This window comes from Girardinichthys multiradiatus, chromosome 20 (genome assembly GCF_021462225.1).
Source record: "Girardinichthys multiradiatus isolate DD_20200921_A chromosome 20, DD_fGirMul_XY1, whole genome shotgun sequence".
In the NCBI taxonomy this organism is placed as follows: Eukaryota; Metazoa; Chordata; class Actinopteri; order Cyprinodontiformes; family Goodeidae; genus Girardinichthys; species Girardinichthys multiradiatus.
Genome location: NC_061812.1, coordinates 26,289,669 through 26,314,074, shown reverse-complemented (window position 1 = coordinate 26,314,074; position 24,406 = coordinate 26,289,669). Strand labels below are relative to the sequence as shown.

Genomic DNA, 24,406 nt, shown 5'->3' with positions numbered 1-24,406 from the left:
GAAAGCAGGTCGGGTCAACACAGGATGTTGTTCTGAGATTTCCGTGTCCACAGAGCTGAGAAACTGAAGGTCTATGGACCCATTGCGGTTCATTGAGAGATGACACAACAATATTCAGACAAGGCTTTTTTTTTCTGGCGTCGGAACCAGACGGACCTCAAAGGCATTCCTCCTCTTTCCTCTAAACTTTCCTTAAAGCTATAGGCCAGGTGCTTAAAAATCCAAATTCTGTGCAAAACCCAAGTTTACCTTTTAGAGGGAGAGAAACATTCATAGACAATCAAAGACCATTTAGAAAGTTAAATCATTATTCTGCTAGATGCTCTGAACTCTAATTCTCAAGTCTCTTTGAGATTCCCTTGATGTATATGTTATGTTTATTTGTGTAAGCATTCAAATATATTAGTGTTCCAGGTTAACAATTTTCCATGTGATTCTGAGAGTAAGTATACAATCATATTCAGTAAATTAGAATATGCGTTTCAGTGACGCTTCCTTGTCAGATTAAAATACCTTTTGAAAATAACCTTTAAACATACTTTTCATTAAGCCCACATTTCTGTATTAAAATTTTGTTTTTATTGATCTTATGAAGTATTCTCTTAAATGTCATGTTTTCGTTTGGCTGTAAGCAAAAACCTCATCATAATTAACAGAAATAAAGGCTTGAAAACGTGAAAACACACTACTGATTAACCAAGACTTATAAATGTAAAAATGTTTTATTACTAAAATCTTTACGTCTTTCGATGCATAGATATAAATAAGTAGCCTTCTGAATTGTTACAGTTAATGATCCTCTGGTTGTGAGTGGGCTGCACAGTGGAGCAGTTAATAGCATTGTTGCCTTACAGCAAGAAGGTCCTGGGTTTGAATCCCAGCCTGAAGTCTTTCTGCATGGAGTTTGCAGGTTCTCCCCATGCACGCATAACATCTCTTCAGGTACTCTGGCTTCTTCCCAATACAAAAACATGCATGTCATGTTAATTGTGGTCTAAAATAATGTCTGCCTACTTGTAGACCATCCCATAATAAACCAAACAATGGTCCAGTTCGTTGCTTATTGTTAAATAAAGCTCACAAGTAAAGTGACTAATAGCCTAAATATCTTGCCAAGCATCCTTTATAATGTGAAGCTCTTATGGGTTTGAAATAAAACAATCACTTGATCATGCAGCTGTTACCATGACAACAATGGATGACTAATCAGGACCAAGCAGATGTGACCCTGGTTGCCATCAATACTGGGAAAAATGCCCAAACTTTAAAGCCTCAATGGAAAACAACCTGTTTACTCTGACAGACATGAATCACCTTTGTTTTTACTGATGTGGGTTTCACTTCCTGTGTTTGGTTCTGTATGGCATGTTACTGATGGGGATACATGTTTTTATAAATGGCTTTCAGGGCTTCATTCTGCTGCTGTTGAAAGGGCCACAAACTGGCTCTAATTCCACACTTCCTATTTGAAAAGCAAAATACTGGTTGACGATGGTGATCTCAAACATTCGGTTCTCTACATCCATTCAACTAAACGTCAATTGCTGTGGCTCAAAAAGATTATTTGCACATGAAAACAGAACTGTTTCTTGTTAGAAAAAGATTTTAATCATTTTTACAGAGAAACCTGACTTTGCACAACATTTATAATAGTGTAATGACAGACACATTGTCTTGTTTCTACGTAATCTACATGTTCATATTGTATACATTTTATATGAAATTGAAAGATTCAGGCAACAGTTGTGGTATTAAAATTTAACTATCTCTCCCAGCTGTTAACTAATCTTGTGTCATGTGGACAGTCCAACTAGCTTTTACATGAACGTCCAGACCAGTTAGTTAAGAAGGCAGAACACTAATCTTTCCAATCCTGACAGCCCTGTTATAACTCAGACTGGAGTCCCATCCTTTGGAGCAGAGGAACCAGTCTTCTCCTGTTTTCCTGGTTTGCTTTCACTCTCAGGTTCAGTTGAACCTTTATCTGTGGTCTTGGCTTCTGGTTTAGCAACATTGGCACAGTCTTGTATCACTGGGTCGGCAGGCTTGCCCTCTGCCGATTCTGGTTGTGCGTTTATTTCAAAGATTGGAGCAATCACCTCCTGGGCATGAGGCGTCTCCTTCAGGGGGAGAGTGAAACCCATTTTTCCTCCGAAAGCTCCCGCCCCAGCAGGAGGAGGCGTTAGGCTCTTGGCTGCCTCCTCCTCTGCACGAAGCCAGTCCATCTTCTGATGGTGCTGCTTGATGGCGTCATCGACCCGAGCGTCAATCATGGCTTCTGTCAAGACACCATCCTCAGAGGAGTACGCTGCAGCCTAGGAAGGGAGAAACTTTGTTTTAGAACATGTTGGATTTTTAAGGAAAAGAATCCAAAATGACTGAAGGAAACGTACCTGCCAAGCCACACCCAGCTTGGAGATCTCTCTTCCTGACATGCCCTCCGTTCTCGTGGCGATCTCTGAACACTTTTTGCCGTAATCAAACTGTGCGAGCTTCAGCCTCCTTCACATAACACAAAGCATGCACCGATATAATATAGATGTAGAAAAACCAGACTAATTACCACTCAACTGCTTCATAACGCTACTTACTGGCGCCCTCCAGTGGCCGGCTCTAGCACATATTTGTCAAAGTACAACCGTACGAGACGCTCCCTCTCCTCGAGACCGGGCAGAGCGAAATTCACTATTTCATCTATTCGGTCGTTGATGGCCCAGTCGAACTGCTCGGGCTGGTTACTGGCCAACACCAACATGAACCTGCGGAGGAAGAGAAATTAAACTTTAACTGTTACGGCAATGTGTGGGGAGAAGGTTAAAGCTGTAAGAGAAACACAGCTTTACTTGTTGCTCTGCTCTCCTGTGCGGTACAAGAACGCATTCAAAGTGGCCCTGAGGTCTTCACTGATCTTCTCCTACAAAGATAAGAATAGTAATAGAGTAATTAATGATCACTACCTTTTGCATTACAGCCTCCAAGGAGAGCAGTCTTCCAACATTCTTGCAAAAATATTCACACCCCTTTAACTTTTTGCCACTTACAACAAAAGTTTCAATGTGTTTTCGAGGGATTTTATGTGAATGCACAATTATAAACTGTAAAAAAATGTATATATGATTTCTTTATGAATACAAATCTAAGTCCATCATGCATTTATTCAGACCCTCTTGATAATTAGCAGAACCGCCTTTCATTACAGTTATCTTTACCAGCTTTGTACATCTAGAGACTGACATTGTTGCCCCTTCTTTGCAAAAAAGCTCAAGCTCAGTCAGACTGGATGGAGAGTGTCTGTGAGCATCAGTTTCTAAGTCTTGCCACATATTCTTAATCGAACTTGGGTCTGGACTTTGGCTGGGCCATTCCAACACATTAATCTGCTTTGCTCTAAACTGCTCCACTGTAGCTCCGGCTGTATGTTTAAGGTTTGTTGTCCTTCTACAAAGGGGAACTGGTGCATAAGTGCATGAGCAACAGCTTTCCTGTTGAGAGATTTCCCCACCTGAGCCATGGATCTTTGCAGCTCCTCTAGAGTTACCAGCCTCTTAGCTACTTCACTGAATATTGCTGTCCTCGCTTCAGTTTAGGTGGCCGGCCATGTCTTGGCAGGTTTGCAGTTGTGCTATACTCTTTCTATTTTTAGATGATGGAGTTGAACAGACGACTTGAACAGAATAAGATGCACTAGATTTTATTTGGGGGCATCAGAGTAAAGGGCACTAAATACAAATGCATGTCACACTTTTAAGATTTCTATTTATTAAACATTCTTAGAATCACGTATCCTACTTTGTATTTGTCCAGCGGATAAAATCTCAGGAATATTTTGTTGTAACATGACAAAATGTGCAAAGGTTCTAGGGGTGGGAATACTTTTAGATCCCACCGTGCCTCCAGACTTACAGTAGCTCTTTTGCGAAGGAATGCATCAGCTTCGTCAACGAAAAGCAGCAGCCTGTCACAGAAACGAGTGTTAGATAATTTTAGACAACACCTTCAATAACACTGTAGCAATCTGCGTTTCTTTAGGAGCATACCCGCGTCTGCTTGTGTTGGCCCAGTCAAAAACTTTGTGCATAGCGGTCACACCGTCCCGACCCATGGGTGCCACATCACCGCCGGTCATTATAGCGTAATCCATCCCAGAATGCACTGCCAGCTTCTACTCAACACAAAAAATTGACCTTAACTGCACAAGTCACTGGTTAAGTTTCAGCTTGACACTTCCCACTCTCAGATCTCAGTTGTACCTTAGCAAACAGGGTTTTTCCCGTCCCAGGAGGGCCGTACATGAGGATGTTCCTGTACAGGCCGTTGTTCTGCCTCGTGTTCCTCGTTGCGATCGCAATGTCACGCACACGTTCCTCCAAGGAAGGCTATCGGAGGGAAAGATGCAGACGTATCATGCAGTTACAAATCTATTAATATAAACATTTTAAATCAACATCATTCACTCATGAAATCCACTTACATTGAGCACAACTCCCTCAAGAGCATCCTGAGGTTTACTCTTCAGACGCTTCACCGTCTAAACAGATAAATAGGATCAGAATTCCCTTAATCAGCATCTGATGAATGGAGATTCACAGAAATAAAGCAAAAGGTGCAGTGTATATTAACCACCTTGACCGGATGCTTGATGGCTTCCCCCACGGTGAATCTGGACGTCTCCCGCACCAGAGACGGTTTTCCAAGCCTGGCCTCAATGTAGCGTCCCGCCACTCCTGTTGCGTTTCGGGCTGAATACACTCCTACAGCTAATAGGGTTAGCCCTGCCACCTAGTGGAGAAAAGGGAATGATTAATCAGGAAAAGTTGGCTAAAAAGCAGCATCTGAAACTAACTTGCCATATATTAAAGACTCTAGATTTACTCACATCCAGCTCGCTTAAATACTTCAATTACTTTTTTAATGCCAGCACAAAACAGTTTTTTTGTACTTTTTTTCATGACTCTGGCAGTAATGACTCCAATGCAGTTAAAAGCCTTCAGCTGATTCAAAATGCTGCAGCAAGAGTTCTGATTAAAATTAAAAAGAAAGATCATATTTCTCCTATTTTAGCTTCCCTTCATTGGCTCCCTGTTAAATCCAGAATAGAATTTAAAATTCTCCTCCTCACATATAAAGCCCTTAATGATTTAGCTCCATCATACATCAGAGATCTGATTGTTCCATATGTTCCTAACAGAGCACATTGTTCTCAGACTGCAGGTTTACTGGTGGTTCCTAGAGTCTCTAGAAGTAGAATGGGAGGCAGATCCTTAAGTTATCAGGCTCCTCTCCTGTGGAACCATCTCCCAGTTTTAGTCCGTGAAGCAGACACCCTGTCTACTTTTAAGGCTAGGCTTAAAACTTTCCTTTTTGATAAAGCTTATAGTTAGAGTGGTTTAGGTTATCCTGAACTATCTCTGTAGTTATGCTGCTATAGGCTTAGGCTGCTGGAGGACATAATGACCACTTTCACCCTCTTCGCTACATTCTCACACTACTCTCCAATTTTGCATTATTTGCTGTTATTTCAGCTTTTAACTTTGTTCTCTTTTTTCTCTTCCTAGAAGCTACACCTGGCCTGGATCTGTGTCTACCTGTGACACCTTTCTGGAGAGGGGAATCGTCCGAGCTTCTGCTGGCAACAACTTAATGCTCACCCTCTACCGATGATCCACATGGCCCTGTCTTTTAGTGTTTAACCCTTTCTCTCTCCTAGACATGGAAATTGACTGAGCTTTTACTGTAACTAACTCTATGTGCTCTCTTTCAGACTCTAACCTTGAAAACTGGCTCAGAGTTTATCTGTTCTTTCTTTCTAGGTGAAACGACTAAAGGAGCTACATCCATTAACATTTACTTTTCCTTCCCATAGAAAGTACTCCTGGATCAGTGCTTCTTTGTTCTCTTTGTGTCTCTGCTCTGTTCTCTCAAACCCCCAGTCGGTCGTGGCAGATGGCCGCTCACACTGAGCCTGGTTCTGCTGGAGGTTTCTTCCTGTTAAAAGGGAGTTTTTCCTCTCCACTGTCGCTACATGCATGCTCAGTATGAGGGTTTGCTGCAAAGTCAGCGCCAGTGACTGTCCACTGTCTCTACATGCTCATCCAGGAGGAGTAAATGCTGCAAGTCACTGACTGGATGCAATCTGCTGGGTTTCCTTAGATAGAAAAACTTTTTATCTAATTTGAATAAATAACTGAATCTGACTGCACTGTTCAATGGTTAGGATTATTTGGAATGTATGTACCTGACTGTTGTGAAGTGCCTTGAGACAACAGGTGTTGTGTTTTGGTGCTATATAAATAAAACTGAATTGAATTGAAGTCTAAGTAAGCCAGGATGTGCTCTGCATCCCCTCAGCTGTTTGAAGCTGCATAAATTAGGCTCAATTGTTGTTTAACAGCAATTTACAGTACTGTGTACATTAAATCTGACCGGAGGGATACAGGAATGTTGAAAAAAAAAACCTTTTTATATTTTGTCACAACCACAGACTTCACAGTATTTCCCTGGTATTTTATAAGGTAGGTCAAGAAAAAGTAGTTTATACTTGTGGAGGGGAAGGAAAATAATACATGGTTTTGACCATTTTATTTTACGAATAAAAACCTGAAAGGTGTGGCCTGCATTTGTTTTCAACTCACCCGTACTCTGACACCCCTAAATAAATAAAAGGACACAGCAGGCAGGTCAGGGACAAAGTTGTGGAGAGGTTTAAAGCAGAGTTTGGTTATAAAAGCGCATCCCAGCCTTTGAACATCTCTGTTCTCAATTTCCCACAAGCCATCTAGACAAAAGTGCCTTCATCAAAAGACTTTCTGGCCTCCAAATGCTATGCGTGGAGGAAAACTAACATCATTCTGACAACACCATTCCCACAGTGAAGCATAGTGGTGGCAGCATCATGCTGTGGGGATTCATGTGTTAGAATGAATCAGTCAAAGTCCAGATCTAAATCCAACTAAGAATCTGTGGCTAGACTTGAATCTTAATGTTCATAGAAGATCTCCATCCAATCTGACTGAGTCTGAGCTATTTATGCAAAGAAGTGGTAAAAAATGTCAGTGTCTAACTGAGCAAGGCTGGTGGAGACACACCTCAGAGTTGCAGCTGTAACTGCAGCAAAAAGAGAACATATAAGGTCCCGAATGAACTTAGCCTGCTTTAAATTAAGCACCGCTTTGTGTTTGTCTATAATATAAAATCTCAAAGTACGTAAACGTCTGAGGTTGTAATGTGACAAAATGTAAATAGGTATGAATACTTCTGCAAGGCACTCAACATATGTCAGGAAATGTTGTTTTAGTTGAATTTTTCACTTTAACCTGAAGGAGGGGATCTTACCGTGGCAGTAACTTTGTCCCAGTCAGACACGAAGGCCCTGAATCCTTCTCCAAATACAGCGCCGGCAGTCCTAAATATAAACACACCCCACCTGTCAGTACACCTGAACAAGGTCCAACTGCCTGTTCTCATGCAAAACAAACATTTGCTGAATCTCATCATACAGAACAGATGTGCAGAGGAGTGAATCTCACTTTATGGACTCCAGGACGGTCTGCCGGTGCTCGGCTGCCTTCAGTCGGATCTGCTCGCGGATGATATCCGCGTTTTCCCGCTCCACGCGGGCTCGAGCTTTAGCCTCTGCCTCTATGCGCATGAGCTCGTTCTTGTGTCTCAGCTCCATCTCGTGTTCGATTGTTGCTATAGAAACGGCAGCACAGCGACACGATCAACCTGAGCTCAACAGGTTTTAAAAGATCCCAGTGGTGAGGCTCTTACCTTTCCTCATAGCCTCCTGTTTCTGCACGGATTCCTCTTGTTTGCGAAGGTTTTCCTCATTTAGGACTTGCTGTGAAGTGGGAAATAAGATTAGTCAGATCTTTCTGTGTCTTGTTCCAAAGTTTTTTTTAACTGAGCTCACCTGTTGCCTCAGCTGCTCCTCATATCGCTGCCTGGCCAGCTTATCCTGGTACTGGGCTCTCTGTAGAAAAAGGCAGTAAACCAAAGGTAACAAAACATCTTTAGTTATCCGATTGTAGCGCTACAGAGGACTGGAAGGCAGCTCTCTGTTCTCACCGCTTGATGCTGTTTGGTCTCCTCATTCAGGGTCTTCCTCCTCTCCTCAGCCTGGATGCGGATCTGGTCACCTTTCAGCTGCTCGACTGCTGCTTCGTACTCCTGTTAAAGTTAAAATCCATACAAAATTGTCATAAACAGGTACTAAAACTAAAGAATTTGGGTTTAACATGTTTTCTGGCCCCATAATAAAAAGATTACTGTGAGACGCCCAAATAATGCTGCATTGATCATTTACAAGGTCTATACAAACCATGGCCCAAACAAAAGCCCACCAGGAGGGCTTTCAGGGCATTTAGGCAATACATTTTAAAGAGTAGTTTTACACACTTTATGTGTTAGTATTCGTAATTTTATAATCATGACATTTGTATTAATGTTTCGATGCTCACTCATTACTCACTCAATTAATTACTTTATACAATTAAACTGTTATTTTTCTCACTTTACCTGACTGATTTTTACACTTAGTGTGAACATAAAAATCCATATTTTAATAGTACAGAAAAAAAGCATCAAATTATTCCCTGGATCTACAGAAATTCAAGAACAGATGAGAAATAAATTGATGTCAGTCTGGAAAGGGTAACAAAGCCATTTCTAAGTCTCTGGATCTCCAGCGAATCACAGCGACAGCCTTTATGGAGAAAACACAGAACAGTGGTGAACCTTCACAGGGATGGCTGGCCTACCAAGTGGCCTAGTAAAAGTCCGGATTTAAATCTGACTAGGATGGTGAGGCATGCCTGTATACAGGCTGTTAATTCTCCGACGTGGCTGGATTATAACAATTTTGCAAAGAAGACTGGGACAAAATTCTACCAAAAATACATTTACTCAGGTTGTTCCAACATTAAAATTTGTTTGATGATCTGAAACATTTAAGTTTAAAAAGAAAAGCAAAAACAACAAAACAAAGTGCCACATATGAGATATTTTTAATTGCTTAAATTTCAATGTTTCTTTCTTCATATCTAATAAACATGGATTCCCCACCTCAAGAGCACTGCTCCAACCACTAAACTACCAATCCCATGCAATAATGTCTTGTGTTTTTATGTTTTTATGTGATGCGCCGCTCATGTTGTGATATACACTGCTCTAAAAAAATAAAGGGAACACTCAAATAACACATCCTAGATCTGAATGAATGAAATATTCTCATTGAATACTTTGTTCTGTACAAAGTTGAATGTGGTGACAACAAAATCACACAAAAATCATCAATGGAAATCTAATTTATTAACCAATGGAGGCCTGGATTTGGAGTCACACACAAAATTAAAGTGTAAAAACTACATGCTGATCCAACTTTGATGTAATGTCCTTAAAACAAGTCAAAATGAGGCTCAGTATTGTGTGTGGCCTCCATGTGCCTGTATGACCTCCCTACAACACCTGGGCATGCTCCTGATGAGACGGTGGATGGTCTCCTGAGGGATCTCCTCCCAGACCTGGACTAAAGCATCCGCCAACTCCTGGACAGTCTGTGGTGCAACGTGACGTTGGTGGATGGAGCGAGACATGATGTCCCAGATGTGCTCAATCGGATTCAGGTCTGGAGAACGGGCGGACCAGTCCATAGCTTCAATGTCTTCATCTTGCAGGAACTGCTGACACACTCCAGCCACATGAGGTCTAGCATTGTCCTGCATTAGGAGGAACCCAGGGCCAACCGCACCAGCATATGGTCTCACAAGGGGTCTGAGGATCTCATCTCGGTACCTAATGGCAGTCAGGCTACCTCTGGCGAGCACATGGAAAGAAATGCCACCCCACACCATTACTGACCCACTGCAAAACCGGTCATGTTGAAGGATGTTGCAGGCAGCAGATCGCTCTCCACGGTGTCTCCAGACTCTGTCACATCTGTCACATGTGCTCAGTGTGAACTTGCTTTCATCTTTGAAGAGCACAGGGCACCAGTGGAGAATTTGTCAATCCTGATGTTCTCTGGCAAATGCCAAGCGTCCTGCACGGTGTTGGGCTGTGAGCACAACCCCCATTTGTGGACGTCGGGCTCTCATACCATCCTCATGGAGTCAGTTTCTAACCGTTTGTGCAGACACATGCACATTTGTGGCCTGCTGGAGGTCATTTTGCAGGGCTCTGGCAGTGCTCCTCCTGTTCCTCCTTGCACAAAGGTGGAGGTAGCGGTCCTGCTGCTGGGTTGTTGTCCTCCTACGACCTCCTCCACATCTCCTGGTGTACTGGCCTGTCTCCTGGTAGCGCCTCCAGGCTCTGGACACTACACTGACAGACACAGCAAACCTTCTTGCCACAGCTCGCATTGATGTGCCATCCTGGATGAGCTGCTCTACCTGAGCCACTTGTGTGGGTTGTAGAGTCCGTCTCATGTTACCATGAGTGTGAAAGCACCACCAACATTCAAAAGTGACCAAAACATCAGCCAGAAAGCAGAGGTACTGAGAAGTGTTCTGTGGTCCCCACCTGCAGAACCACTCCTTTATTGAGTGTTTTGATAATCGCCAAAGATTTCCCCCTGTTGTCTATTTCATTTGAACAACATCATGTGAAATTGATTGTCAATCAGTGTTGCTTCCTAAGAGGACAGTTTGATTTCACAGAAGTTTGATTTACTTGGAGTTATATTGTGTTGTTTAAGTGTTCCCTTTATTTTTTGAACAGTGTATTTGAGGTGTAAAAATCACTAATCCTTTGGTACTGCTAAAAAACACTTTGAATTACCCTACTTGCCTTGCTTAGATCTGTTAAAGCTTTAATATATTTTATCGCTCTTAAAATGTGTCATTGTACCTTTATTTTGCTCTGGTGCTCCATCTGAGTGCTCTGCTCCTGCATCCGGGCCAGGTCCAGAGCTTCTTTGGCATGTCCTGACAGAAGAAAACAGCAAAGAGTTGCCCTGGATTCAGAGGACGTCTGACGGGCCTCCTGGAGATGCCAGGTACCCTTCCTGAACATTTTCCATTCAAACTTCCAGAATCCTCATTTTATTATTTTGAAATCCAACGTTATGACTAACTCAAATATGTCCAGCACATTTCTACTTCTAGTTCATACAGATCAACTATAAACCAAATAAATGCACATGAATTCATTCAAAATGCGAAACAGAGCCACACAAAATGACAGCTTTGCTTTTAGAGGAAATAAACTAGTTTAATGCAGAAAGCCTTAACTGAAATATTTTCAATATATTCAATATGCTCTATTATAATAAACCAGCTTCCCATTTGATTCAGGTATGCTTCATATCTAAGAAAAAAATTAATAAGTGAAAAAACTGTGAAGAATATGTCTAGAATCACTAATGTTTATGTCTTAAGTTAATTTTCCTAAATAATAATAAAGAAAAATTCAATTTCTCCTGTTTTTTGGGAAACAAAATAGAAACATGCTATTTTTCCTCCACCTATTCATACTCTGTACACTTTTTCACATTAGAACAACAAATTTATGTTTATTTTATTTAGATTTTATGAGATAGAGCACAATTGTGAAGTGGAAGGAAAATGATTTGTGGATTTCAAATAAAATCTGAAAAGTCTGGCGTGACTCCCATGAAGTCTGACCAACCTACCCATTCCTGCTGAAGAAAAGCATCCACATAGAATGACGCAGCCATCACCCTGCTTCACCATGGAATCGGCGTGTTCATGGTGTTAGCTTTCCACCAAAAATTGTCCAAATTTGTCTTCATGTTGCCAAATATTGTCTTCCAAAATAATTTGGGGAATTGCAATACTGATAGAGTCCCTACCTGATCTGTGATCTCTGCAGCTCCTCCAGAGTTACTATGGGCTTCTAAGCTAATTCTCTGATTACTGCCCTCCTTGCCTAGCTAGGTTAAGCAGCAGGCCATGTGTTAACTCTCTTTTAACCTAACCATGCTTTGAACTTCTCTTCAAAGTCCCTGACCTGTCTGCTGTTCCTTGGTCTTTATGAAAGCAATCAATCACACTGGGTTTTATTTACAGGTACCTGAGTAAATGTGGCTGCATATCACACTTCTCTTTAAATGATGTTGCTCCACCTTTCAATGCAGCGCTTTGTGTTGATGTATAACAGAAAACATGCTGAAGTCTGTGGTCCTAAACTGATGCAGTGTAAGGAGTATGAATACATTTTCAAGGCTCTGCATCTGCAGCAACCTCCGCTGCAAGGTTGTGACCTTTGCACTCTCATTGAATACACGTGGATGTAGTGTGATCTTATTTCTGTTATTTAATGGTTAAATGCAGTAAATAAAGTGAGAACAGGTTGTTCTGATAGCCTGCGTCAGATGTAAAACACATTAATTAAAGCGCTTGCATCATTTAGGCTAGAACAGAAGAATGGATCAGGATGCAGATGGGCATATTTTTACTTTTTAACTACTTCATTAATGGAATAAATTCACAGCCGCTCTGTGCTGACCCACCCTGAGCCCACCGGAATACGTACGGGACTTGTCGAGCTCCTTGGCCGCCTGGGCAGCCCGCTCCAGCCCGGTGGGATCGAAGTTGCTCCATTTGTCCTTGGGTTTATCTCCTCCTCCGCCGGCGCCTCCAGCCGGCGGAGGAGGAGGCGGAGGCTGGGCCGGCAAACCGGGGGGAGGTTCGGGCTGGCCCCTGTTCAGTCCAAACAGCCACGACATGGTACCGAGAGGGAATTAAACCACAGTTTCTGCCGGTTCCGTGGAAGGATTACAGATCTGTCACCGCACCTCCTCCACACGCGTGACACGCCAAGGCAGTCTGCGCATGCGCACGGTGCAGTGGAGGTTCAGGTGAACAACAGCAGCGATGATTGGCTCTGTGGGAGTGTTGTGTGTTTTAATTGGGTGTAGTGGGGAAGTGGACTTTGCAGGTCATCCGCGAAAGTCCTACCTACAACATGTACGGCATTCACCGAGGGTCATTATGCTTTCTTTTGGTTGCATCAGGCTGCTGTTTCATGCTTGAAAGTCGATGGTTACTGAGATAATTATACTTATTTGAATATTAAACTCCTAAAAAGAAAATAACAGCCTGATTTATTTGCAACTATCAATTAATAGAGATTTATTTAACATTTAATTCACGCGTTTACACTTCTGGTGTATTTTGTGTGTTTTAATAAAACGTGGGACTGAGTGAAGTTCTGAAAGCAGATAAAAACCTGGGCTCAACTATGTAGTTTAGGCAGGGTGATTTGCAGCAGAAAGATAGCTACAAAACAATAAGGCACCATTTACAAAGTGGTAGTAAGACCTGGTTTGGACATGGTAGCATTAAAGAAAGAAAAATGAGAGGCAGATCTGGAGGTAGCTGGAGATCTTGCATAGAAGAACAGAGGCAAGGCTCAGTTTTGTTTGTGTTCTGGGGAGGGATAGTGGATTGATTAGAGAATGGAGGAACAAGTGAGACTCAAGAGAAGGTTCATGCATGCAGGTGATATCTGGTGTGATAGAGAAGCTTGCCAAGGATAGAATGAGATGTTTGCTATCTAGATGCTTAAAGAAAGAAGCATTTGTCACTACAAAATTAGATTTTCCAGTCTCAAGGACTCCTGAAGTGGGAGGATGGATGATGGACAAACTGTTGAATGGAAGGGTGGGTATAGGGACAACTTAATGGATAACACAAAAAACAAACAGCTATTTTAAAGTTGATTCTAACTTGTTCTTGTGTTCCCTACCTTGAAACAGGAAGGATACAATAAACACATTAAAAAGAAACACTGGATTGACTGCAGGATCAAATTCCACTATGGAAACTATACAATTAAATCTGCACACCAAAACTAGGCTGCCTCACCCATAAATGCATAAGGTAAAATTTGGAGCATGTTGACAAAAAACAGCTAATCTCATATATCAAAATGTTTATTGAATAAAACATTTAGACATCCTCAGCACAAAAAACTAAATATTTACACAGAAACAAAAACTCCAAGTAGAATCAAACAGAATCTGCAGGTTGCAAATTTAAACCCAGAGAGACATGAGTGAACACATTCTCCATTAAAAAGCACTGCATGTTTTGGATGTTTGCTGTATTATTATAAGTCTTTTAAATAAACTTTATCTCCATGTGATAACTTTCCTCCTCCCAATGATGAACATCAGGGTTCTTTATAGCAAGGAATCTCCTCTGTGTGTGATGTATTCCTTTAAATGGCACAGGTGGAGTGTGGTAGAAGACCCACTACAGCAGAAACCTGAAGTCTTGATTGTGGACAGGTTATCAACAAGTGAGACATCTTACACATCCCAGTGTTCTGTTCTTTATCTCTCTGATAAAGCATCACATGCAGAAATATTTTTTTATATATGTAAATTGATGAAATGACAAAAGTGAAGTTGATGTCTCTGAACAAGCCAGGAGAACTGCTCCGTGAATCTGTAAAAAGCAAGTCCTTTTACTGCAGCATAACTCTGGAAAGGACACCGGGAGGCTCTTTGCCATCTCCCAGTGCCGCCTGGAAACCTTCCTGCTGCCGAGCCCGAGCCAGCTTCGCCAGCGACAGGAAGGTCCGAGGCTCCGTGATGGCCAGGTCACTCATTACGCGACGGTTAAGCTGAACGCTGCACTGTAGAGAAACGAAAAAGAAGCAGAGTAAGCTGGAAGCAGGAACACCACAGTGACTGGTGCAGGGCATTGAAACCCCCTTTTAACAAACCTTGGTAAGGTTGTGTATGAGGACAGGATACTTCATGCCATGCTCTCGTGTTGCTGCTGCAATGCGTGTGATCCACAGCTGACAATAGGAAGACAGAAGGAACACATTGATATGCATTTAGTTTGATAGCATGTGTACAAAACTATACTTTCCCTTCCTGTTCTGATCGGCTGCAAACTTTTTAAGAAGTCTGTTGGGTACCCAGAAAAGATGACATCAGAGCAGTAGAGTTCACGTGAATAACCATAAATTGCCAAAACACTCAGAGGGATATAAATCTATAAAGATTACGACGACACCATCCACTGCTAATCTTTATTTTTTCATGAAGAAAAAAAAAAATCAAACCAACTGATTTGTTGTATATTTAAGTTGATGAAATCACAAGAAGTACAACTGTGGTAAGTGGAAGTACTGATAAGCTGCCATTAGTAATCATTATGGCAACTTTTGACAGATTTCAACATAGATTCTGAATCATTCACGTTGCTTTTGGGTTACGGGGTTCAACTTTACGTGTTTGAGCGAGATTTTTGACTCCAATGACCCTCGAAAGTTTCAAGCAGCTGTGGACGGGGATCCTAAAGTTAATGGTGACGACATCAATGTTCGTCTTGACAATTTTAGGTTATACTCTTACTCGTTTAGTTTTTTTTCCCCATCTAGCCACTGTATTCTGATTGCATCGCCTTAAATGGTTGTGTGATTTGCCAGTAAAGTGGCATCGAAGGCAGTCTGAACTCATGCTTCTTCAACATACAAAACAACATGTCACTTTCTGAAAGCAGAGCGATAGGATTTTTTCCCCTTACTTGTTCCTTCTGGTGTTGATTGGAATGATAACAAGGGTATATGCTGTAGTGGAGGAGCATTCAAGATCAGGCTAACTGGATTGACTGGGCTCGTTTTAAGTCTGCCTGCCTGGTGGTGGAAATTGCAGGTAAGGCAGCAGTTCTGCAAGGAAGATCTTAAGGACTTGAAAATCATAATGGAATGCAAGACTAAGATTTTTAAAGTCGTATGCCTCAAAATGATCCCTGAAGATGTCTGATAAAGAAATGTGTTTATCCCAGTCTGCCCTGGTCCTCTTTAGAACTCCTTCCATGAGTTTTATTGTTGCCAGATTGTCCAGACATCCACGCAGAGTTGTTAAATGTGGCTCAACTGGTTTACTGCAGCTGGTTGCGTTTTTATTTTTATTTTTTAATACGGGCGAAATAAATTGCAGGCAGCATATGAAAGAGATATGGGTGGATCTGGGTTTCTCTCAAAAGCGCCATCTCTTACTTAATGTCAGTTGTGCCTTGAACACTTATGACAGCTTTTATGCATGCAGTTGGGCTCCCCTGCTTTCTGCTGAGAAGAGGGCGACTACTGTGTGTGTGTTGTTAGGGACTGCAATGCACGATTTGGAGGATTTCCTGCATTTTAATTAATTATGGGATTGCAAAAAAGAGGGGCTAGTTCTATCTAGTTGATAGAAAACATGAAAATAAGGGAGGGGATTTGATTTAAGAAGTCTTTTTAACTTGATTAAGCAACATTTTAAAATAAAATAGACCAAATAGAACTGACCAGGACATGTTCTGTCAATGACAAACATCATCATCAGTGAGTTTCATTGATTTCAGTGAAAACTATAAATGGTTGCCCTAAAGGAGGATTTGACATTGGCTTGTATATAATATATCTTTGTTTTAGTTGTTCTATAAATCCGAGGCAGCAGTGTTTGGCTCTCACCGTCCTCATGTTGCGCTTCTTAAACCTCCGACCTTTAGTGGAGTAGACGAAAGCCCTCCTGACAGCCAGCACCGCCAGTTTGTAGCAGCGGTTCTTCCTCCCTCTGAAGTGCTGGTGGACGAACAGCGGGAAAGACGGGAACAATTATAAAACCGACCTTCTCAATCACAAAGATCAATAAAAAAAAAAAGTACAGTGACAGTTAAACCTGGTACTTTTATAGGTATTGGACATTTTTAGGGATGTTAATGAACTAGAGCGTCATCGCTCCAGGAAATAGTCTGAGCCTCACCCGCGCATGTTTAAGCAGTTCTTGTACTTTCCAGAATCTGTCGGGTCCACGGTTGCGGATCCAGCAGGACAACGTCAGAAATACCATTATATTCTTCCGTCAGCTCGGCCCAGTTCGTCCTCCTTTGTTAGGGAATAAAACACCTGAATGAAATGTCCTCCCCTTTGCACCGCCTGGACACAGACTCTGTGTGCTATGCGAGTTCAGTCAGACGCAGCACCACGACTTGCTCACGCCGCAAGAGGTACGTTTATTTTCATTGCAGCTAAAGCAGACGGAGGACAGTCCGTGAAGAGCCCTAATGTGTTAGAACACCGAACAATTTATTTCAAAAAAGGAGCTAGAGAAGTGAGGAAAAAACAAAATAGGATATAAACTAAAATGACGCCACTAAATGGGAACGTATGTATATTCTTGTCAACCAAACGACAAGGCTGCACATAAACCGGGACACAATGACCCACAAAACACGCGCTCCAGCAGTGGCATCTTGACGCAGCCGCAGTGGGTGCTGCTTACAGCAGCCGGTGGAGGTCAGAGAAGAGAAACTTGGATCAGAAAAGATGTCGGCTGCTAGTTTTACGTCCTTGAGCCGCTGTGGAGTTTTCGCTTTCCGCTCTCCTGCTGGACTGCTGGTAAGCTGCCAGCCGGTGGACGAAACACACACTTTCAGTCATCATTGTCGGAAGCCGTTTTTTATTTGAGCTGATTTTGAACTGAAGCGGCGTAACGCCGCTACCGTTTATGCACAGTTTAGTTTAGCTGTTAGCAGTCAGCAAGATCACTCTGGAGAGATCTTTAATTGCCTTAAACCGAAAAGTTGTAGCATGGGTATTTTTTACTTAATGAATTAATGTAGATTTTACTCCCAACATGAAATCACGTAATCTCAAAGAGTGTCAAGTAGTAAGTTAAACACCTTTGTCCACATACTTAGCTTGTTAGCTTGTGTATAATAAAGCAGGGTACATTCTTCGTTATACGTGTCATTGTAACTACTATTACACAATAAATGTTATCTCAAGATATTTTAAAAGACAAGTCTGATCTTTATCCTGAAAATGTAAACAAATCAATGTAATACAGTACAGTCATTTAGACTCAAATTCAGGTACATACAATTTCATTTCAGTCAGTTCAGTTTATGAAGGCGATATGGTTAAAAAAGAAAAAAAAAACAAAAATCTCTGAGGAAGCCCAGTGATTGCATAAAATCATTGACTTTGCAGCAATCCGCCATCCTGAGCAGGAATATAACGACAGTGGAAAGGAACAACTCCCTCCTAGCAGGAAGAAATCTCCAGCAGAACCGGGTTCAGCATCAGCTGCCACTGACTTCTGGGTTCAGAGTACAAAGCACCAACATAGAGACTCTGGTCCAGGAGTAGAGGCTATGTTAAAGAAAAACGACAGTTTACAGCAGCTCTACCTGTTTTTAGTGGCTTTGTTGAGAAGAGAACGTAAGCTAACACAGATCAGGTCTGACTCAGTGGTCTCTAAGATGAAAAACAGAACACATACAATTAGTAGTAGTCCCTTCATTAATTTGTCCAGGAAAGAGACCTTGCATCGTAAAATGTTCTTTCATGTGTTTGTCTCCAGGCAGTGCGGTATGCCCAGACAGCAGCAGCTCCAGTTGTTCAGCCCAGAATAAAGAAGTTCCAGGTGTACAGATGGGATCCAGACACACCTGGAGACAAACCCCGCATGCAGACATATGAGATTGACCTCAACACGTACGTCCTTCAGCCTTTTCCTCTGATCTAAGGAGATGTAGGAGATCGCCTCGTATGAGGGCCTGCGTGATCATTTAGAAACTGCTAACAGACGCAAATATGACTGATGGATGAGATGGATTCTTTTAAACAAAATAGTTTTAATAGGCACATGGCAAGAAAACCCCAGAAATGAAGTGTATTTAAATGACTAGAAAAAACACAATTTTTTGAGATAAACTCAAAACTCCCAACGAACTTTAATTTTACTATTTTTGTCTGAATCTTATATGAAGCGGAGTTAGTCAAGTATTCACTCGAAGTAATCAACTGAAATGTAACAATCTGAACATGAGTCATTTTAGGTGCCGTTCTTTTACATCTTAACAAAAGAAACTTAAGGTAATTCCTCACAGAAACATGTGAAAATTGTACATTTTGGGTGATAGAGGCCAGCACACTCAAAATGCACTCATGCACACTGGTGAGATGAGCGTAAAACAATAATGGTTATAAGCTTAAGGATGCAAAGTAGCTTCTTCTATTATAAGCCTCTGTTTTATCTGTTAAAGTTAATAAAACGGTCCAGTCATCTGACTACCTGAGTTTATATTTCTTTATCCAGTTGCGGCCAAATGGTTCTTGATGCTCTCATCAAAATAAAAAACGAGATGGATTCAACCCTGACCTTCCGTCGCTCCTGTAGAGAAGGTAAAACAGAAATGGCCTCAGTAATTCTTCTCACTGCAGTGTTTTTGTCCTCTGATCACTGTAGAAATACATTGAAAACCTTTCTATCATTTATGTGGTGTTAATCAGGTATTTGTGGATCCTGCGCGATGAACATAAACGGAGGAAACACTCTCGCCTGTCTCAACAAGATTGACTCCAACCTCAGCAAGCCCACCAAGATTTACCCACTTCCACACATGTATGTGGTCAAGGACCTGGTACCTGTGAGTAAAAAGTCCTGGATTTTGAAACCATGAACAACTGCAGTTAGGTTCACTCCAGGGTTAAACTAAACTATTATTATTTTTCTGCATGATTAAAACCATCTTGTGGGACTTTAGAGAGTTTTAAGGATTCATCTTAAAGTACTGCCCGGTTAATACTTTGAAGGGTTTTACTCCAACATCTGAAGAGTCACTTGACCTTTCCGTTCTGTTTGCAGGATATGAGTAACTTCTATGCTCAGTACAAGTCCATCGAGCCATACCTAAAGAAGAGGGATGAGTCAAAGGAAGGAAAGGAGCAGTACCTTCAGTCTGTGGAGGACAGAGAGAAGCTGGTAAAGCACCACCTTTGGTTCCAGGAGAGCAGAGAGGATTTCCGCTCGAAGGCACGTAAACATTAATGTTTCTTGTTTGTAGGACGGGTTGTATGAATGCATCCTGTGCGCCTGCTGCAGTACGAGCTGTCCGAGCTACTGGTGGAACGGAGACAAATACCTCGGGCCGGCTGTGCTCATGCAGGTACGTGCTTGAGGCTGGTTTATTTTAGTTCTAATCAGCTCATAAAAACACTGTGTATGCGAGTCGTGTATGTCATTTTGGCTCAGGCGTACCGTTGGATGATCGATTCACGAGACGAGTTCACGGAGGAGCGTCTGTCCAAGCTGCAGGACCCTTTCTCCCTCTACCGCTGCCACACCATCATGAACTGCACCAGGACCTGCCCAAAGGTAAGCTGTCTCTGCCCAGCGTTAGGTCTAGCCTACCGCGTCATGTCTTTGTGAGCAGACTGTGTTCATATTATCCACGTTTGTTAAATCACAGTCTATTAGGGTGTTTTTTTCAAAAAATGAACCTTTCTATAAACAACACTTTCTTTACTTTCTCAATATTTTTATTTACCACTATAGAATTTCTTTGCTGTGTTGTCCTAAATGTTGTATAAATGTTCAAAATACACTGCAAAGCTTAACATATCCTACATAATGCTGCATCCATGCAGTCCTTTGCATGGATGCAGATCAGCTGTGTTGAAAGAGGTGAATATTATGTAGCACAGAATAATGATTTGATTTGCCACGTCTAGCTGATCCATGGTTTAAAATGGTGCAAAAACAGCTTCATTCAATTGAGTCACACTAGAGTAATTATTTCAATAGTTACCGGATTTTATTACGATTGATATATTTATCAATCAATCTCGCCCATAGACTGCTGGAGAAAGGCACCAGCTCCCCCGTGACCCACTATGGAATAAGCGGTAGAAAATGACTGACTGACTGATATATTTATCTAAAATTTCCTCAAGCCCTCCCTCTCTCTTTTAGTTCTATCCCTCCTTGTCTTTCCGTTCGTCTATCCTATTCTAGAAGAATGTAAAAAGAAAATAATAATGGGCCCAGAACTGGCTCTTGTGGAACCCCACAGGTTAGAGGAACAGAGTCAAAGGAGAACTTCAATGTCTTGATGCAGAATGTCCTGTCAGATAGATAAGAGGAGTACCAGTCTAATGCAGACCCAGAAACACCAGCCAGAACCTTCAGCCTATTTAACAAGGTTGTGTGGTCGACAGTATCAAAGACAGCAAAGATCAAGGAGGACCAGCACAGAGATCGTTGTAAACTTTTACTAAAGCAGCCTCAATAGAGTTCTTTCTGCTTTAGAAAGCAAGACTGAAGAGAGTCAGAACTCTGTAGCCTCCACAACCAGGATCTGAGCTGAGTTTCTACAACGTTTACTGACAAAAGGCAGCTTGGGAAGAGGACAGAAGTTACAAATCAAACCAGCTTTAAGATTAGGTTTCTTTTGGACAGGAGTCACCTCGGCCATTTTGAAGATGGAGCATAGCCTTGCTTCAGGAAGTTGTTAATTATTGATAATACTGATGGACCAATGCAGATTAGAGACCTAACAAATAAACAAGTGGGGTTGGGGGCTTCTTATGAACAAGTAGTGTTTCATGTTTCCTTTTAAAGAGGTCAGGTCATTTCATGTAATTGGAACAAAAGCAGAAAACAATGAGCCTCATCTTGATAAAGGTAAAGGAGCTCAGGGAAACATTAGAGCTCATGTCCATCACCTTCCTATAAAAACCTATTAGGCATCATCTGAGGTTAACAGAGCTGGGTTGGAGCAGATACATTGCTGCTAATAGGATTAAATAGTACTTTTGGATTATTTTTATTCTGATTTATGCTATTACTAAAATACGACGACCTAGCATCATTAACCGCTTATTATAAGAATCCAGAGGTTGTTCAGAATATTTACAGTGGGCGATCAGAGCTGCTCTCTTCCACAGACGCTCTAAGTTCACGAGTTCGATTGTTTGATCATGGTGAACAAGGACAGACGGGAGCACAGCAGGTTTTGAAAAGATTGTTGTTTTTTTTTTTGTCCTATTTTACTTTTTCGCACTAGATGTAAGCTCTATTTGTTCTTCATGAACGATGGATCTTATCCTTCTTGTAAAATGTTTGACGGTTATTCCCTCTGTTTTCGCTGGCAGGGCCTGAACCCAGGAAAAGCAATAGCTGAGATCAAGAAGATGATGGCCACGTACAAGGACAAGAAGGCAGCAGCTGTTTGAAACTTCTGCTCTCCTTTTCTACAACTTGATTGTTAAATTATTGATCATAAAACGCTCTTTGAGGTCCGACGGGCCTGAACATCAGTAACCTCCAACGGCGCATGTTTCTGTACTGGAAACGCGTGTGTGGCTGGAGGACGTGGCGTTAACACAAACGCACAAGTGCAGTGTGAATGCTGGAGAGAGAGCGGGTCTGGCTCTTAGCAGATGATTTTACCTCCAACTTTACTGTGTGGATGTTTGTGTACATGGGAAACATTTAGCTTCACATTAAAGTGGAATAACCGAAGCTTTTTCTTATGTCTAACCAATCTTCTTAGTTTTTGTTAGGGTTTCAATTTTGCACTTGTATGAAGGCATACAGTAAACAGGTTCCCTCCTTACCGAAAACACTCTGTTTTTGATGGAAAATAAATTGTTTCAGTGGTAGATTCTCGGCTCTTTTGTGTACTTCTGTCAATGCCACTGAAATCATCATCAACATTATCAGTTAATGTTCGATGTATGAATTATGGTGAGTTCTGAATACATTTACAAACCTTTTCTTAATTTTAAGAGATGAGGCGCCCATCCTGGCTGGAGCAAATTTTGTTACAGGTGATCCAAAAGGTTTTCTGTATTTCTGTCAAATAGTTATGATCAAAAAAATCTGAAACAACCAGATAACTAAACACAATTGGCAACATATTTAATGTGATTGTTCCTCTGTATGGTGAGGATTAGATATTAAACACATCATAGGTGCTTCATTCAAGAACGTTTAGTGCTTCTGTTAAGCTTTATATACTCTAGGAAAAACATGCAAGTTTTGGGAGGTTTTGTCAAATGCAAAACAGTTGGATGAATCTTACTGGTACATTCAAAGTTTCAATGGTAAACTCATGTCTCCTAAAATGTTTCTTAAGAAAATAAAATGTTTAAATATATGGCTAAATGGGACATGTAACCTAAATGTTTACCCCTTAATCCCTAAACAAAAAAGGCCCCATTGGGCAACGGTGCCTCAGTGCTAACTAGCTCTCGACAGTAATAAGTGGAGATTCAGTTTCACCAGTGGTATTTTTATTTCTGTCTATAACACCTGCTACAGCTAAACACTAGTTACCATCTTTGTTTTTGGAAAAAAAAATGCTGTTTAATCTTTTTTTTTTTTAGTGTAGCCACCACATGGGGGAGCTGCAGTCCCAGCGTGCCTCGACTTCTACAGTACTCCCCCACAGTGGGGTCCTGACATTTTAATAAAAGGAGTAACTCCACAGTGAGGTTACTCCTTTTATTGAAATATTCAAACTAATGACGTGTTTTCATAAATAAACACTTTGGAAGCATGATCAGATAAAGTTCCTGGACTGCTCCCACAGTCTTTGATGAAAGTCATTTGTGAGGAGCAGATGTCCAAACCTCAGCACAGCATTTCCTGGTGTACACTTTTTATTGTTTAATCACAGATTGCAGGTCAGCAGATGGATATTTACACAGAGTAAAACGTAACATGCGAAAAAAGAAAAAAATCAACATGGATGCTGTCCCTCTGGGGGACCTTGATCTCCTGTATCTGTGCCTGGTGGTTCCAGCTGCAGTCCATGACCTGCAAATCTCCCCCAAATCATGGAATAATGCTTGTTTCACAATTCCTCATAGTTTTTCTTTCCACTAAACTTTCCATTAATTAGATGTAAACCAGAAGCGTCAAAATTATCTGGAATACACACTCGATTCAGTATAGTGAATTTTAGTTTTGAATTGAATTAACAAAATAATTAAACTTTTTGTGGATATTGTAATTTATCGAGATGCACCTGTAAGATTTATGTTACTAGTGCATGATCATTTTTTTGAGCAGTGTATTAGAAGGGAAATAAAAATACAAGTTTCTTTGTAAATATGTGTAGTGCAATGTCTACAAAAGAGAAAGATGGTTGAAATAGTGCAATATGCATGGTATTGATTTGGGCAATACGTAAAGTGTTGATCAAGAAACTCTGTGGCGGCTTGTTTCTGCCAATAGCACTTTTCACACACCCTGAACAAAAGCTGTTTAGACGTTACTTGGAGTTGCAGAGTGCTATTGGCAAAAACAAGCCGTCTTGTCTGCAGAGATTTCCTGACCCTAGACCTGTAAAAGTCCTGGATGGAGGGATGGTCAGTGCTGATGATCCTCTCTATACACCTAATTGGTCTAAAATAAAACAATTTAAAAAATGCCCCCCCCCCACTGTTTAAAATTCCAACCAGGAATTATACATTAAATTACAGCTTTACAGTTTAATATGTAACACTGTGTTCATGTTCTGTCCATGATCGACTCCTGATTAAAATGAAAATAAGTGTTAGCCAGTCTGTTGGGAACTGGTGACTGGACTGGGACCAGGGGTGGGAGCTGCAGGAGTCTGGGGGGGGGGGCTGCAGGAGGAGGAGATTGTCG

General features: G+C 41.4%; 3 protein-coding genes across 3 annotated transcripts; 1 reads left to right on the top strand and 2 right to left on the bottom strand.

Moving 5' to 3' along the window:
• Positions 1 to 1,585: 1,585 nt before the first annotated feature.
• On the bottom strand, positions 1,586 to 12,802 carry atad3 (ATPase family AAA domain containing 3). The gene is made up of 16 exons (XM_047346456.1): positions 12,493 to 12,802; positions 10,846 to 10,922; positions 8,068 to 8,169; positions 7,913 to 7,972; positions 7,771 to 7,840; positions 7,527 to 7,692; positions 7,333 to 7,402; positions 4,624 to 4,779; positions 4,472 to 4,528; positions 4,251 to 4,376; positions 4,038 to 4,162; positions 3,904 to 3,955; positions 2,844 to 2,914; positions 2,592 to 2,759; positions 2,394 to 2,502; positions 1,586 to 2,315 (listed from the first exon to the last, which is right to left on the bottom strand). Exons 1-16 carry the CDS (start codon positions 12,683 to 12,685, stop codon positions 1,893 to 1,895), a joined length of 2,025 nt encoding a protein of 674 aa, XP_047202412.1. The 5' UTR covers positions 12,686 to 12,802; the 3' UTR covers positions 1,586 to 1,892.
• A 1,076-nt stretch (positions 12,803 to 13,878) lies between these two features.
• On the bottom strand, positions 13,879 to 16,987 carry mrpl20 (mitochondrial ribosomal protein L20). The gene is made up of 4 exons (XM_047348546.1): positions 16,724 to 16,987; positions 16,432 to 16,542; positions 14,692 to 14,769; positions 13,879 to 14,601 (listed from the first exon to the last, which is right to left on the bottom strand). The coding sequence occupies exons 1-4, from the start codon at positions 16,808 to 16,810 to the stop codon at positions 14,431 to 14,433; spliced, it is 447 nt and encodes a 148-aa protein (XP_047204502.1). The 5' UTR covers positions 16,811 to 16,987; the 3' UTR covers positions 13,879 to 14,430.
• A 215-nt stretch (positions 16,988 to 17,202) lies between these two features.
• sdhb (succinate dehydrogenase complex, subunit B, iron sulfur (Ip)) lies at positions 17,203 to 22,410 on the top strand. Its single transcript, XM_047348545.1, has 8 exons — positions 17,203 to 17,358; positions 18,326 to 18,459; positions 19,064 to 19,149; positions 19,258 to 19,394; positions 19,613 to 19,729; positions 19,812 to 19,913; positions 20,000 to 20,122; positions 21,901 to 22,410. The coding sequence occupies exons 1-8, from the start codon at positions 17,287 to 17,289 to the stop codon at positions 21,979 to 21,981; spliced, it is 852 nt and encodes a 283-aa protein (XP_047204501.1). The 5' UTR covers positions 17,203 to 17,286; the 3' UTR covers positions 21,982 to 22,410.
• Positions 22,411 to 24,406: the final 1,996 nt, after the last annotated feature.